We start from the raw sequence: 17565 nt of genomic DNA, 5'->3' as shown, positions 1-17565 counted from the left end.
AACACTGATTTTAGGGTTACGATGAATTTCAGCAAGTAGGCGAACGTGCAAATATGGAATCCGTGAATAAGGAGGATCGGCCGCGCTAAGCTGAAATACTGATAAAACTACCACCTACACTAAAAAACGCACTGATGCTGCATAGGTGCTAACGGGTATTGCATTTTGGTTGGGATTTGGAAACGTTTAGTATTCAAGTGACTGGGATCAGTCTACATGTTGGTGCTGGATTAAATGAAATGAACCTGTAGCAGGGACGAAGCCTAGGGGCATCATAAAAGGCTGTAAAGGGAGAGATCCGAGGACAGAAGACATACCTGGAATCCCTCACGTACCACACCTCTATCTTTCCTACGTGTGCTGGGCCCTGTATATGGGCTTGTCTACTTTCCAGCGTTAATGAGAAGCTGCTTTGGGGCATCCTTGCTACTTCTCTGCTATTAACTCAATACTGGAAAGTTGAAGCCACTGGCAATAACATTCCCATTTTATAGCAAACATACATAATATTCTTAGAATATAATCACCACTACTAGCTCACTCTAGATTACTCAAGTAATCTGAAGGAAACTGATGTGTAACGCTACAGGAATACTCCGGCAACAGTTCATTTATTCTGCGTAAAAGGGCCCTTTTCAACGTAATTCAAATGGATATATACCTTGTCACTTTTTAGCTGGGATTGGAATTGTCGTGAACATGGTGACTGTGGTCACTTTTGATAAACAGCTTTCAAGGGAAGCTTGGAAATTGATGAAAATGAGTGTAATGGTATTCCTCTTCTCACTGCAAGGACCTGAGCGTTGCATACAGACTACCATTTAAGGAATTTTTCTCCCCTAAAGGCCTAAGTTTTCCTCTTCTTCTGTCTCAGGCTTCTGGACAAGTCTCTTACAGTCAAGGAGTCTTGAGAAGAAAGAAGGTAATCGATACAATGCTAGAAAGGTAGTTTTACAAAACGACTTCTTTTGAAAGACAAGCACGATGACGTCTAACAGCTGACAGTGGCACCACTGTCATGTGTGGGTCCCACGGAGGAGGCCGAGACATAGTGTCGGCTGGATCCTCCCAGGCTGGCTGCACATTTAAAGACAGCTTTCCAATATGGAAGGCTGTTACATGAAAACACATTGTGGGCTCTATGCTCTCAAGCCAAATGCAAACTGACTATAACTCAGTTAAAATAACCAATCAGGCATATTTTTTAAAAATCAGTTAAGAATCAAAATCCAATCGAACACCGACTGCATCAGTAAAAGCCTGGCGTGGTATTCCCCAGAGTAAAAGAGGTCCTGAGATTCGGTCAACTTCAGATGAGCGTTCAAACATTAGACAATCTCCGTAACACCTCGTCTTGCAACTGACGAGAAACATTCGTGAGGTTTCGGGGCATTTCTTAGTGCAGCAGAAAAAGCATTTTCAGAAAAAGCGTCAGCTCATTAAGACAGTATCTCAATTTCTCCCAGCTGTGAAATCTAGGTTTACAGTCAGAATAAACCCATTTGCATGCACCGTGGTTCCCCGGAGCCTCCCTGTTCACTCCAAGCACCTTGTGGCGTGACTACTCACTCCTCAGCCACCACATCCTTTTACTTTTGCAGCCCTGACTATGTCAGTTCAGGGTATACACAGACAGGTGGTGAGACTGTCTACTCAGAAGCCTGCCAACTCGGGTCCCCAGGCGCACACCCTGCAGAGAGGCAAGGCTAGTGAGTGAACAGAAGACAATGGCGACGCAGCGCCTGAATACCGACCTCTTCGGGTACAAGCGGTTCGATCATGGGCGCGTCCTCCTGCCTGGCGGCTAGTCTCACTGGGGAGGTGGAGAGTCTCTTCTCCCATTCGTTTGTGATGGCAGTGTCTGTGGAGGTTTCTAAAAAGGTTCTTTTCAGCTCACTAATATTGGTTTGATGTTTCATCAGGTCATCTTGAGTTTTATCTAGCTCCTATATTCAGAACATAAAGAATCCAACAGTCAACGTTTTACATTTGCCTTCCTATCTGTGTGTGTGTGTGTGTGTGTGTGTGTGTGTGTGTGTGTGTGTGTTTTAAGTAATGTCAATCTCATTAGTAGTCAAAATAAAAGAATTCCGATCAGGGCTCATGACACTACCACAAGCACTTTGGTGAAAATGTGATATTTCTAAGGAAAAGAGAAGAAAAAAAAATCCAGTTCACGCAAGCATAAAAATCAAAAGCGTTTTTGAAAGGCAAACCATAGAGTATAATTCACATGTAACCAGAAAAAATTAAAATGAATACACACAGAAAAAGGGATCTATATCTAGGAGAGAGGAAGGAATCAGAGTAGGCTGAGAAGGTATCCCCACTTATTCACAGGTGAGAGCACACAGTTCATGCATCATTGTATGAGCCCACAGGTATGCCACTAAAAGAAATGTCAACACGCACAAACATGCACTGGTATATACCAATACCAACCTCTAACATAAGATTACTATGTTTGACATACACATTTTCACCCTTTATTCGCTTAATCAGACTATTCTGAAAAAAGTGGAGAAGAAAGGGAAAAGTAAGGGACACGGTAGTCACGGGAACCAATGCCGTCCTCCACATTGCACCGACAACACGGTAACCGGCTACGGAGCATGCTGGAAGACTGGAACACCGTAGACAGACAATGACTTATCACACACTGATTTTTGCTTTTGTTTTCTTTTTAATTTTCTACCTGTGCCTTGAGCTCTGCATCTTCCTCCTGGTCCGACTGCCAGCATCAAGAAAGAGTGGGAAATAAAGTCTTACCATGTAATTGACTCTAGGATTGCAGAACTATGGTCTATATCAACTTGCTAGAAGGGGGCACTAGTTTGTTCTTGTATACAGAGAGTTATTTCTTATACGCAAGCCACGACGTTCTCACATGTAATGGAAGACAGGAGCAAAAGATTCCTTGCCTAGTGGGTCTTTGACACTTTAACCCGGAGACTTTTAAGTGAGATCAGCACACACACGTAAGTGGGAGGTTGACAGCTAGGGCCTGCCCTGTTACCCTTAATGAACACTAGGAAATGGTTCAGGAAGTGTGGGGAGCCACACTACAACTAAAATTCACAAGAATGGTTATGATCACCCAGTAATGAGAGCTCCCTGGGAATGTATGAATCTTTATAATCCCATGGGGTTAGCTATTATTTTCCCCAACTTGTAGGCCAGAGAACAGAAGCTCAAAGACTTTAACACAGAGGTCCCCACACTTAAGAGCTTCTTGGAACCCTAAAAAAAAATTAAAAAATAAATTTTTTTAAATTAAAAAAATAAAAAATGATACTAAAAAATAAAACACAATAAAAAAGAATTTCTTGGAACCTTGAATTTCTTAAACCCATGTACTTAAAAAACACATTTGGGAAGGGAGAAAACTGATACGGTGTAAGTCAACAAGTTAAAAAAAAAATCATCTACCATCAACATTACCATCATTTAAAATGTTCCTAAAAAATACAACATTTGTCTAAAAGCCACTTCGTTATCCTTATATTTCTCATCTCAAGGACCTGCTTAATCCTCGAACTGGCGTCTGAGTGCCGGTAACTAGGCCTCACCGCAAGGGCAGGCAGTAGTAAGCCTGCGTCTCTCCCCGGGGTGGGGGGGGTGGGGGGGGGGCGCGCACCTGACCCAGGGCCTGGGCTCTGTGCTACGGGAGTTGTCCACAGTGTAATTACAGGTGAGAAGAGGTAGACCCCTGCCACAAATCGGTCCATCATGGTCTCCATCTTCTTAGCTCCTAGTGGGGCAAGACTGCCTGCCTGGCAGTTTTGTTTCTAAGGAAATAAAACTGCCTGCACTACTGTTGTCCTGGCTCCGGAGAGGACGGAGGGGAAAGTGTTTAAAAAGCACGAGAGTGCACAGGTAACCAACACGGTGCTGGCAACACACTAATTCTTGAGGGTATCCTGCATTCACAGATCTTTATATTATCTTTACGCTTCACAGTCACCTATGTCGCAGGCAAGGGTTTGCATGCTTGAAATATTTATTACCTAACAACCTACAAAACGGCTATAAAAGAGTATTATCAAAATATTTTCCATTTAGGGCACACATTAAGATTACAGTGAAGTTTACTGAATGTATTAACATGTAACTAATAATTCTTATAAAATCAAGATGTAATTTTGCTATGTTCAGCACCGAAAATTATTAACTTGTAATAAATTTATATGTGATTGCTTAAAAGAATCTGGATAGTGGTTTTACAGTATTATTTAAAAAAAAAATTTTTTTTTTTTAAGCAGGCTCTATGACTAAGCAGGGCTCGAACTCATGACCTCAAGATCAAGAGTCACATGCTTTACCAGCTAGGTGCCCCTACAATATGGTGATGATGATGATTTTTTTTTTTTCAAGGCCAGTGCTGTTTTTTTAACTTAAAAAATTATGATTTCCAAACTTTGAATTGAACTCTGGCATTTCCCAAAGATGCAATTTAACAAAACTCCTTTTTAAAAAGTTTTTCTGAAGATATTTTCAATTAAGTACTATACAAATGCTATTCACATTTTTAGTTCCTGAATATCTAACTAGAAAAGACCTTTCTACCTGGATAATGGGAAAAAAAACAAAAAAAAAACCAAAACAGAGTGAACATATGACAAAGTAAAAAAAAAAAAAAAAATCTGCTAGCACTTTAGGAAAGGAATGTCTTGGCTTCCATTACCATAGATACTGTTTTTATGGAAATTTTCATTACTGGTAGAGAAAATTTAAAAAACACAAGTGCACATATTAAATGTATCCTAAAGAATTTATAATGGATAAAGGATAGCACGGTATCTTCCTATCACTGTTCGATGTGATCACTTTTTTAAATAAAATACAAACAGTAATTTGCCAATTTTTTCTTTGAGAATCCATTTCTTTTAAGTGACCTAGGTTGTATCCATCCAATCTACAAAATTGCGTATTTTAATAATTATTATTTGACCATCTGGGATTTAAGGGATTTCAAAAATAGGACTGTAGCTAGTAAATAAGCTAATTAATTGTGAACTCTCCTCCTCCCTCATCATGGCTATCACACATAAACAGCCTTTGGGACAGGGGAATATATATATATATATATATATATATATATATATATATATATATTTTTTTTTTTTTTTTTTTTTTTTTTAAGTATTATTGGTTTATCCAAGGGTTCTCAAAATGTGATTCTAAAATGGGCAGAGTCAACATCCCCGGGAACTTGTCTGAAATGCAAATTCTCGAGTCCCACCCTAGACCTTCTCCTTGACTGAGAAATGTGAAGATGGGGCCCTGCAGAGGACTATCCCGATGCAGGCCAGAGTCTGAGTACCACTGGTCTAGGCAGTAGAGTATCTTTAACTCCTACTTTCCAAGTTAGAACTTAGCTCCACTCAAAAAGCTAATATGCCGAGTTCCCGATTGCAGAGACCCCTTCACAAGGCACTTTCGTTAGGCGACTATCAGACACCTGCAGTGATGATACCAACCTCAGTGGCGGTGGTTTCCCCATCGGCCGCGGTGTCCGTGCGCTCACTGTCGGTCTATTGATCACAGAAGTGACCAGGGTCCGGGGGGAAGGCGGGAATAGAAAACAAACCCGTTTGGTCAAATAAGGTATGGCACGGGTCAAACAGTTCACTCTCTTTCTACGTGATCAGTATCCTACTACCTTCCCACAAGGATGCAGGTTCAAGCAAAAGCAAAAGAAAGGCCAGAGCTAGGTTTTCTCAGCAGAGCCACTCAGAGGAAGACCAGAGGCGCACAGCCTGCGGGAGCCGCAGGAACTGCATTAGCCAAGCTGACTTGTCTGGTTTCATGTCTCAGGAAGACCAAGTTGTCATTCTTTCCCCCCCCTTTCAACTAAACCCCCGAGAAAGATCTCTTAAAAATGTTTAATGCAAATAAAATTGACGTTTATATATATTTTCCTATTCTTGTAATGGGTCACATTTCAATGATAAATTACGATGTAAATTTAAATAAAAAGCTACTATAACAGTCACTGGACTTTCAGCCCCTCATTTATATCATGTTGATAATTTACGCCCACTTATGACCATCAGGCTGTCTGCATTACCTATTAATTATAAAAAGCACATGCCAGTGACTCACAGGCATATGTTTTATACGTGAAAAATAGAACTCAATTTTCAAGTAGCAGTGTTCGCTTTTTTTTTCATAGACTAAATGTGGTGTTTATTTTGCCCCACCCTCCAATATAAAGATGTGTATCGAGATATGTAAACATCTCTTTCCAAAACAACCATTCAAATGAAGCAAATTATAATAATTAAAAAAAAAACAGAGAAAGAGAGACATCTACTTGTAAACAAATAAAACAAAGCACAGCATTTGACAGAGCCTAAGTTTTTAAGGGAGAATGAGAATAGCCATTTCAGGATCGGTTTTGAAGCTGCTTCAGAGAGGTTTATGATCGAAAACAAACTATTTTCTCTGGAGTATAGAAGAACCATCGCCATTGAAAATGGGACGCCTAAATGCCATAATACAATATTAGCCGGCTTTCCCTCCACTAATGTCAACTGATCGTTAATAAAATTCCCTTCAGCAAAGATGAACGATTAATATTTTGAAAACAAAAATCAAAACTGGGGGGCTGTACACCTGTGAACCTGCCTCTTCAAGTAATCTTTCAATCCTGACGATAAGGACTGGCAAGAAAGACGACAGGGGCAGTGCGATGTTCACACCAACCTGACTCTGGCTAGGCTGGCTTCTTGGCACTATCCCAAGCTTTCGTTGGATATATTCCTAAAAGAAAATACGTTAAAAATTCATGTTTGGCACGTGCGCCCGAGGCGGCCAGCTACCATGACTTCAGTGGAAGGCAGTTTCCAGGAGTTTGGTAAAGAATGTGTGCAGACAAGTTTTCATGACCTGACTGCCTTGGCAACACCTGGTGGCAGGGGGGAGGGGGGACTATTGGTCTTCTCTTAAGGGTGATCACTGCTATGGCAGTAGCATGGCATCACCAACTGCCAGCCTAGGGAAAGGCCGATTTGACTTAGGGGGAGAGACACGGGTTATTGCACAAGTGCACAGAGTAGCTCAAAGAAACCTTAGGCTTTCAAGGACAAATAAGCATGACCTGTGCTTCCTGCGCTGCCCAGTTTTGTGAACCGCTTCCAAAGGGCTTGAAAGTATTTCTCCTCCTACATACTTTCCCTCGTGGCTTTAAAATTTACTAAAGCATCTTGGCTTTAGACTACAGTCATGGTCAAGAGCGGGGGCTCTGATGTCAGACTGACATAGGTTCAAATCCTTGCCATTTAAATTTGTGACACACTGGGCATGTTTCACATTTTAATCCCAATTTCCTTCCGGTAAAGTGAAGAAAGTAACAGCCCTAACTGTATCAGGTAATGGAGACTAAGTGCCTTATATAATGTCTGACATACACAGACGTAAAAGTGCCTATGCTAATTGTAATGATATTAATATAATGTTAGTTACGTTATGATATTACATAATTATTACAACCATTTTTTCTAGCTATACCAAAAAAAAAAAAAATAGCTTAGGCCATATCTAAAGTCCCTTAAATTCTTACTGAGCACGTAATCGGTTGTTCAACAAATACAGTGCATGATCAATAAATAGTTCATAAAAGAAGGCTGAATAAAGCAGCTTTTACAGCAACCGTTCTTTATATGACTGAACAAAACTATGAAATGTATAACATATTGCAAACTATCATATAATTCTGTTTACATAACTTAAAATGTTAAAAATCAGCTGATCTATTAATTTTTCCTCCAAATTTGAATCTTTTTTATATTATGAAAAAAATTCCTCACAAATTAACACATAATTACAATCTACAGTATAGTGAGCTAAATTCAGCTCGTGTTTCTTGACCGATGATTTAATATTCTGTTCCCTTTCTTCTGTGACCATTCTCGAAAGTACAAAAGAAAAAAATGATTGGTCAACAAGCGTTATAGTTGAAATGATTATGCCTTTCTCCACTGGGTTTCACTCTTGAGAAAGGCTGGAACTAAGTAAGCCACACTGCAAGACGTGAAAACTTGAAGCAGGGATGATAAAATGTTTGAAAAGAATTATAGTCATTAGTGATTTTGCAAAATGAACGTGACATAGCTGAACCGTATGCTACACGAAATCATCGTTTAGTTGCCAAAGTGCTTGAGGCCTAGCGACTAAAACAGGCCATGTAAACAAATTTTTTTTTTTTCTTCTTCTTAAATGGAATGACCTACATAGGAGCCCTCCGGCTCAGCCCGACCCGGAGGGCACAGCTCTTAACACTTAGGGTTAAGAGACGACATTGAACAGATGGCCACACGCGAAGTCTTGTGTCAGGAGGGCTGTAATGGTTGACCCAGGCCGGAGAGGAGGGCTACAAGGACTGCACCAGCCAGAGCTGGCTCGCAGTCTCAGAGATTTGCAAGAACAGGGACAGTTATCTGCTGGAAGGCTCCAGTCACGTGGTCGCTGGCTCGCGCCGGGTAACTGCTGTGATTTGTTTTGCTGATGTAATGCAGACATGCCCAAATTTAACATTAATTTTCATGCACTGATTACAACAAGATGTACACCCTGGATTAGGCACAAGATCTGTGTGGTTTGCTACGGGAAAGTTCAGTTCTTGAGAATTCAGAAAAGCACAAAATGGCCATCTTTTTTGTTTTGTGTTAGCTTGACGACTAACTCCATTGCTAAAGGAAAAATACATGTGCCGGTTGGAATCCAGCTAACATTATAGTCTTTGGAGACAATCTTGCGTTCTCAATGTTGTCTGTTCTAGTCCTCCATTATTTGATAATATTGCCACTCTGAGAAATAGCGATATTGAAAGCTAGGATTCATTCTCTTGGAATATTTTCCACGCACGAAAATTTAATTCTGTATTAAATAGATTTGGAGCCATACGACCTAAGAACCTTGAAAATGGTTGAAAAGGCCAAACTTTTATTTCAACATCTATGAGGCCATTTCCATTTTTTCCCTTCTGCTGCTAAGAAATGGTCATAATATCACTAAATATAGATACCTCGCAATTCTATATACTCACAGGTGTACCTCAAATTATGATTTCTAGCTGAGCTGAAAACTGAACAGATTTTTTTTTTTTTTTTGTGTTGCTTTGACTTTGTGACTTTTTTTTTTTTTTTTTTTTTTTTTTTTTTTAAATGCTGGGAGTGCTGGGCTTGTCTCCTGCCACAAAAAGGCTTGCTTTGTGAGAACAGAAGAGCTGGAGGGGCCTGGGGAAGGTGTGGGCAGGGGGGTGGGTGGCAGCCAGGCCCTCTGTTGGCAACTTCTGTTCTTTTCCCCTGCGCTCTGTTTGAAGGGAACTGCTGGGCTGTTCATACAGCTGCGGAGTCGTGAGACAGGAGAGCAGTTAAGAGGCAAAGCTAATGGCTGCCATGTCAACTCACCCACTGGCTCGGATAAGGGACAGGAGACAGACAGGCGGCATGTTTTCTCAGACAGAGGCTGCAGGCCCCGTCCTTTCTCCACTGAGCACACGCCGGGCTGAGAGCCACAGGGGCCTATCCAGCCTCCCTGACCTTCCCGGACTGTCCGGTGTGTGTGGATCTTTTGGCCTCTGCTGGGGTTGAAAGAACCCCAGCTACCCAATCTATCCATTGGCACTGTTAGTGCTGATGAAGTTTCAGCCCATTTTTACGGCAGGCGGACATCTTAAAGGAATCTCTTCCTAAGTGTGAAAACCGCAGTTACTTCCGGTCCTCTTTGCGTTCCTACCGGCCACGGAGGTCACGTGGGCCTTTGAAACTACCCAAGCATTTTCTCTGGCCCAACACACCCTTGGGGTCTGGCTCACCTCCGTGAGTCACAGTGACAGCCTGGCAATGACCACAGAAGGGCAGAGTGGGGACACTTCAGAATCCCCAGGGAGGAGAGGCACTGCCAGTTTGGGGAAGCCACCCACCCAGATGAGGATGGCACACCTCCGATGGGGTTCGTTGCCACCTCACCTTGAGTATCACGTACCTCCTGGTATCACCACTATGTGTGATTATCCCAGGACGCATTCTGGTAACACTCCGTAAACCTGGGTTAAACCTATCTCTCGGTCTCCTGGCTCGTTTCCTTTACGACACGGGAACTGACCAGAACTTGAACCTAACCCTGATTGTTTAACATAGCTGACAGGTTATTTGAAACGGACGTCTGAGTCCTTCAGCATCCGGAGAAGCCAGCGGGTAGCGGAACGAATCCGGGCTGGGTGCAGGCTGCTCCATCCACATGGCGTTGTGCCTAACCCTGGGGCCGGGTCGCACGCCCCGACACACAAAAACCTCTCACGTGTCGGCACAGACAATAAATGAGGCTCTGAAAGTAGGGCCGCTAGTGCGGTCGACGCCTAACACTGTTTCGGCCCGAAGCCCCGACCACGACAGGGAAGTGTGCTCTGTGCCGAGGTACACACCTCTTCCTCTGAACTGTCACTCGGGTCATTGTCTAGTGAGGCACTCAAGGAGGCCGCCTTGGGCTCCAGGTAGCAGAGGCACATAGCCAGAGGGAAGGAGAGAGTGAGGGCATATGGCACTGAGAAGGAGGCGGAGAGCAGAAAGAAAAAGATGAAGAGGAAACAGGGCACAAGGGAGGGCGAGCGAATCGGGAGGTAATGCTGCAGGCTCTGGGGGAGGAGGTTGGTTTCCGACAGGTTGGGGAAAGAGAGGTACCCATCGTCATCTAGAAGAGAAGGGAACGACTCTGGGAGCTGCAAGGAGAAGGAAAACAGGGTGGTCCCTTTGCCGGTTTGCTGTTTGTAGCTAAAAGCCACATCTTGGTCCCCTAAGGACGGCCTCCCTTTGTGGTCAGAGTCCAGGGCGGGCTCTCCGCGCACAGGCACGGCGCCTTGGGCCGGCTCGACACCCGGGGGTTGGCGGTCATTCTCCTTACACCTCCTACGGAGCTCTGGGGGGGGTGCAGGGGGACGATGGGCTGATGGGGGGGACGGAAGGCATGAGTCAGTGCCAAGCCCAGGTGACTGATGTGAAAGAGACAGAGAGAGACAGAAAGCAGCAAACAGAGGTGCAAAAGGACAAAAAGAAAACTGCAATTAGTTACTTTTCTTACGGGTATCGATATAAAATTGTAAAACAAGAATTTTAGCACTATGGTTGTTCATGTACTTAAAGTATTCAAGCCACATGCCAAAGATACCACGAATGGCTACTGTTCCCCCATCAGACTGTCGATTACAGGCTGCGTTTTTTTTTTTTTTTTAAGTCAGCACCGAAGATATTGGTGGGTAATCTCAAAGTCTACATGTTTCACACCATCCACAAAGTCTGTTTAGACTAACAATTCTAGAAAGTTTTAGGGTTTTGAAAGCAAACATAACTCTCAGATAACTTAAAATCAAGACTTTCAATAACGTCTCCTGATCTCCAGCTAATAGATCTGTTACTAAAAGTTTGGTTGAATTAAGAAATGAAAATGAATCCAAGATTTGATTATTTAAAGAAAAAAATCTTTAGCGTTACCTTTCCTCACTGAGTCAATTCCATCCCAAACAGGTGGGTTTCCAAATCAAGAAGTTTCTGGCCCCACTCCCATCTGATCAGGAGTGCCACTCAGGGAGCTCGACAATTAGCATTTTAAGGAGCTCATGCTCCATGCAGAATTGAGGTTCCTTTGAAAACTTCTATTTGGGCTCCTTTCTCCAGGATGTAAACAGAACTTAAAACTCAAAGGAGGGTTTCAATAAGCTAACTAGCAAAAACAATGTGTTTTCACGTGATGTGGCCCATCAGCCTTTCCCTTTGTATTATCTGTGGTCCGTAAATAACAGAAAGGTACAATGTCCCAGCCTTCAGGGTTTTCTTAAGCGAGTGATCACTAGATGTATGTAACTCCCCTGGTTTGAGTCCTTAACAGAATGAATGATAAAGGCAGGCATCCCCACAAAAGTGTCCCCAGGGAGTTCAGGCTTCTGCAGGGCAAAGAGAGGCCCTTTCCACTCTCTTTGGCCCCGGCAGCCTCTAGGACCACAGCCGGCTTCCTCTGCAGGTGGTGGAGGGCTGCCGAGCCGGGTGGGGGTGGGTGTGCGTGGAGGGAAGCCAGCAAGCTCCACACAGGACCTGGCACAGCTCAGAAGCTGCTGGGCCCCAGGAGTTCAATTCAAGGTCACGCAGAGCCTGAAGCTAGACTTCCACTGCTCTCTGTGACACTCTGTGTGAGTGTGCACGTGTGTGTGCATGTACACGTGTGTTTTGCCTAGAGACTTGAGAGCATGGAAATTAGTCACCCTGGGTTGTAACTCCCAATCCTGACTTGGTAAATAAAAAGAGGGTAAGAACGTGCACAAATAAAATCGTATCACAGATCTATTAGAAGCGTCTCCTTTTAGGTAGTAGACAAGTAGGTCTTTTCTCAAAACTCACATTTGACGTGAAGCGCTGTGTTTGAAATAAACACGACCCTGCGCATCTCATTCAAGCGAGAACAATGTATAAAAGATACAAGCTGACTTCTGCCTGCAGACCATTGTTCCCCTGGTGGTGGACAGCTGCCCAGTCACCTGGGGTGATCATTAGCCTGGGAAACATCCCTCCTCTCAAAGCAATCTAGGGGACCAGTCTTTTAAGAACTGTTTTCAGTAATATACTGTCATTTTGGTTAAAAAATGAGTTCCCTCTTTGTTACTTTTTGAGGAGGGAGAAGAATAAAATGAAGGTTTAATTTTCCATGCCACTTATTTAAGTGGTTTTTCAAGGACAGCTTTGCACTGTGGAAAATGAAGACTGCCATCTGCCTACCTAAGCACAAGGTTGGGGCCACTGCCTTTCTGAAGGCATTTGGGTCAAAGTGCTGGCTTCTCAGAGATTCAGACTAGGAGAGTCACAATTTTTTGTCTTTTTGTTTCCCCTTAGCATAAATGGCAAGAGGGAGGATAGTTCAGTGCTGTATTTTATATAAACAAATTGGTGGTCTTTTCAAATTCGATAAAGAGACACGGCCTGGGTCTGTTTTGGGAGCAAATTAAAAGTCATTTCCTTTAATGTGCCACTTAATCACGGTTATACATCCACGAGAATTGTCGGCTGGTGTGGGTGATTTCAGGAAATCATGGAAATCGTTTGCTTTTCAGGCATACTACCTTTTTCTCACGTCCTATTTACAAGCTGCCTTGACTTAATTGGAGGATGAGAGTGTAGAAACAAAACTCAGAACAAAGCATGCCTGTTTTAACAGCAAGAGTGATCCAATATCCTTGCCATCATCTCCTATCCTGTTTTTATCTTTGTGTTTGGTAAATAAATGATCTTACCTTGAAAAAAAATGGATAGGGTTTCACGTGGAATATTCTGACATAACTACAATATGTTGTGGATCTACCCATCCCTGTGTAACTCTTGTCCAAAGAAGCATTTTTCTTTAGAGACCCAGGTGAGTCCCAGCGACAGAAATCTATATTTGAAGACCCCCAGTTCAAACGAACACTTTTGAGTCACATCTGGGCAAGTTTTAGCATACCTGTGAGTTGCACAACATTTTTATTCTTGTGAGTTGCACAACATTTTTATTCTATTTCTTTTCACTCTGTACATTCCAGGAGCCACTCTGTTTTACCATCATCATTACCCACAAACCTCCCAATATAGTTTCTTCTTCTTCTACTTTTAGAGAGCTGCTCTGCTACCTACAGGATCCTGTACCAGAAGCAGATTGTCTACAGGTTTCCTGACTTTTATTTTTCTGAAAAGTTGCTTTATAATGCCAGATGACCAAAAATAAACATACCGTAAGAAATACTGGATGAAATGAAGTTTAAAAATCTGATGAATAGAACACCTTGGAGAAATTGCTGCCAAATTCACCTTCCATGTTCCCTTGCAAAGTTCTGCCTTAATAGCTCTTTTCAAAACGTGTCTGCTCGCTGCTCTGATGATTAGATTATGGTCACAAGGTAAGAGGGGAAATAGTGTATAAATACACAGGCTACGGTCACTCAGTAACTTGCGCTCAGAAGAATGGCAATGTGATTACTGTATATCTAGAAAAATATACAGTACTTGGGTAGGAGAATGGGGCCAGAAACAAAGAAAATAATTTTAGTGACAGTTCTGAAACGTGAGCCCAAACAGAAAAGTGTCATATGGCCCTAAATGTATTTTTAAGATACACAGACAGGACGGCTGTTGAAAGTCTTACATAGCATATCAGTTCAAATAAAAATTTTCAAAACGTTAAGAAGGAATCTTCCAGAAGGCAAATGTCGACAGAGGAAACCATAATTTAGAAATTGACCCTATGAACGTGACTACTGCTGGAATTGGAACTACCCTAAGTCTGACTGATTAACACATTCCTGGTTTCTAGCCTCAGAATTATTAAGTAGCTCGTGAAAGTCTAAGCAAGCTCTCGGAGGGAGCTTGGGAGATGTACCTTTCCCTCGTGCCGTACTGCGGCCACCGGCGTGGCTTCCTCTGCCTTCTTCCGTCTCTCCTCTTCCTCGTCCCGTTCCTCCTCGGCCTTTTTCTCCGGAGTCACAGTGGTGATCAAGTTGGTCTGAGAGATGCCCTTTGTTGTGGCGTACTGGCCAGTACCAACCTCTGCAGCAGACACAGAATCCTTCATGTATATTTCATGGTTTTCATTCACTGACGCTAAAAGCAAATACAACCGAAGAAAAAAAAGTCTGAAATAGTTAAGTCAGAAGGCTGAAGAGCACCACCGATTGTCCCGTTATGGCGAAAAGTACCCCTCCCCACGTCTGTCTGAAAACTCCAGTCAGCGCTGCGGGCACCCGCACCTAAGCGCTCTCCGAGACACAGCTTTGTGTGTCTTCTATACCAGTGTTTTCAAATGACTTAAACGCTCATGTCGCGAAGCCACCGGAGTGAGTCTCAGGCTCTGCGGTGAGGACAAGCGCGAGCGTAGCAGCAGCGGAGGGGCGGGAGGCTGGGCTGCTGCGAGCCTGTTACCCCACAGAGTAACTGGCTGGCTCTAGCACCAGGTGCCGGTGGTGAGTCCCACAGCTAAAAGCGGTATCTGCAGCGGACAACTGGTCTCATACACTTGACTCTGAACGCATCTTGGGAAGTGCCATTCGACAAGGAGCACCGAATTGGGTGCTTTAATTAGTCGTTAGCAATGGTTACAAGAGCCCATCACTCCTACTGTATCAAAAGTCCCATGGCTGATAATGGAAATTAACTATCTTCGTGGGATTATAAAATTTGGAGAGATTATAGAATCTGGACGGCAACTCTGTTCAGCTGGAGTGCAGAAACGTTTTAATTTCTACCGCACGTTAAAAAGATTACCGTGATGTGCATACACTCCTTCATCTCGGATATTTTGGGAAGACAAGACAAATGTTGCTAATGAAATCCATGCAGATGTAAGACATGCAAACATAAAAGGTAGAAGACACAGCCTTTCAGCCCTGCTGAAATGTCTTAGTGAAAGATGCTTAATTCAGTGCCATTTTTAAAGTCTGGTACTCATTAGTTTAGGTTGTAGGTGTATATAACTTATTTAAACTTACAAATGATGCTTTTCAATACACAGTAGCTGATCGTGGGAAAAATGTAACCAGCTTCATAGTTTAGGAAGTTTAAAATGTAAACATAAGAAAATATTCCGAAATCCTTTCATAAAAGCTAAACCATTTCGTTAAGGTATCTTCACTAAGATATTTTATATTTCCTCATACTGATGAGAGAAAGCTCATACGAGACGCAATTTCCCAATGGGTCAGTTAGGCTGTTGTACATAGGATGCAAACTTGCAAAAAGCCACTTGTGTTCCAACATGCAGCCACGGCACCCCGCTCAACAGCACAGGAAACATACGGGAATTGGCAGGACCCCAAAGAGTGAGAGACAACACATACTAACATCACTTTTGGGCAGGGAGGAAGAGACAGTATGCTATTAGTACATTTGTTTCACAATTGTCTTTTGCTTGTCAACAATCATTATCACACGAAAGGCCATGAGGAAAACCACGTACACAACAAATGTGTTCCCTTGGGTACACATCACTGAACAAAGTGGATGAGAGCCTGGGAAAAAAGGTGTGATTCTACGAAAGTCCCTTCGACACTGACTTATGGAATACACAAAGAGTTTACAGAGATTCTCTAAAGGAGAAAGGATAAATGGAACAAAGCAGTAAGAAAAGCTTCAGTGTTAACGTGAATATTTCAGTATCTGAGTTCAACCCGAAATGGCCCCAATAAACGCTTTATTCCCAAGGTTTAGCTCCACGTTAGAGATTTGAAAAACAGGCAACTATTAGAAAATACAGAATGGTTAATTAACATCATAGGCCAGCTCACAAAAGCCTGTAAGAATAATCATGAATGTAATTATTATCACACCTGAAAGAAGAACGCTTTCGCACGTCTCATTCACTCTTTCTTTGCAAATAGCCTTACCCCCATTTTACAGATGGTGACAAAAACTGAGACCTGGCAAATTTAAATCACTTGCCAGGTGCTACTCGGATAGACTTCAGTCTGGGTTTACCTACCAGGTGAGTGCTTTTCTTCTTCACCAGTAACATACATAATATAGCACAACTGACACAATTTTGACTTCCTCTACCAACTGTTTATAAAGTATTCCATTAGCAAAATACAATCCTCTAAATCAGAGGATTCAGGTGGCCACCCAACCAGCCACATTGGGCTACAGGGAAAGGGAAGAGAGAGCCGGGACTGTGGTGAGTGGTGGCCAAAAATGTAAGGAGGAAGGGGAGCCCAGGCACTTGGAACTTCGTTATTTTTACTTGTTTTTACTCTATTTTTACTATTTTAATTTTATGTTTTTGCTTATTATTAAAGTTGTACACACATGCTAGAAACTTACTCTTTTTATATACACAGATACGTTTTCTATAAAACAACTAATCTCCAGGTGGAATTAGAAGCAGAGACTTGGCCATGCGTCACTTTCTTTTTTTAATTTTTTTAAATGTTTACTTATTTTTGAGAGAGAGAGAGAGAGAGAGAGAGACAGAGAGAGAAAGTGGGGGAGGAGCAAAGAGAGAGGGAGACAGAATCTGAAGCAGGCTCCAGGCTCTGAGCTGTCAGCACAGAGCCCCATGCGGGGCTTAAACTCGTGAACCACGAGATCATGACCTGAGTCGAAGTCAGAGGCTTACCCAACTGAGCCACCCAGGCACCCTAGCCATGAATCACTTTCTAAGTATTATTCCAGCTGCCATGTGTTGTTGAAGGAAGCACATTTGTGTGTAACTATGGACGGCAACACAAAACCGTCACACAAGACAAAAACCTGCTAAAAACTCACTACTATGTCATTCCTTAGAAATGTTATTTACGTGATCCTCTCCCTGTTTAGCTTCCGCATTTGACTTAACGGTGGAGAACATTTACACGGTAATGCTCCCCCAGTCCATCTGGTGCAGTAATTAATATTAACAGGAGGATTTAACTTGCAGCCTCTGGCTCTACCATTTAAATGTCGTCCTTTCTATCAGCTATCATGCACTGACTGGAAACAGTCACAATTTATCCCTGAAAATTTTGCAGAAACAGAGATAAATTTAACTTATGGTCTTCCTTCTGAAACAAACTGTCTG

At 42.6% G+C, this 17565-nt stretch overlaps 1 protein-coding gene across 34 annotated transcripts in view; it reads right to left on the bottom strand.

Annotated features, from left to right (window-relative positions):
• EPB41L3 (erythrocyte membrane protein band 4.1 like 3) overlaps nt 1–17565 on the bottom strand; it is a 232322-nt gene that overhangs the window by 11465 nt on the left and 203292 nt on the right. For 14 of the 34 annotated variants that reach the window (XM_060613308.3, XM_078435398.2, XM_060613301.3 and 11 more), the window contains 5 exons: nt 14398–14618; nt 10430–10993; nt 5481–5534; nt 2443–2508; nt 1755–1946 (listed from right to left, as the gene is read on the bottom strand). In XM_060613308.3, the coding sequence (XP_060469291.3) occupies nt 1755–1946; nt 2443–2508; nt 5481–5534; nt 10430–10993; nt 14398–14618 (1097 nt within the window). Of the gene's footprint in view, nt 1–1754; nt 1947–2442; nt 2509–2695; nt 2732–5480; nt 5535–10429; nt 10994–14397; nt 14619–17565 lie in introns of all 34 variants that reach the window. The other 20 variants (XM_060613310.3, XM_078435401.2, XM_060613329.3 and 17 more) reach the window with 11 other exon arrangements.

This window comes from Panthera onca, chromosome D3 (genome assembly GCF_046562875.1).
Source record: "Panthera onca isolate mPanOnc1 chromosome D3, mPanOnc1 haplotype 2, whole genome shotgun sequence".
Taxonomy (NCBI): Eukaryota; Metazoa; Chordata; class Mammalia; order Carnivora; family Felidae; genus Panthera; species Panthera onca.
Note: the sequence above shows the minus strand (reverse complement) of the source record. Positions and strands in the feature narration are given on the sequence as shown.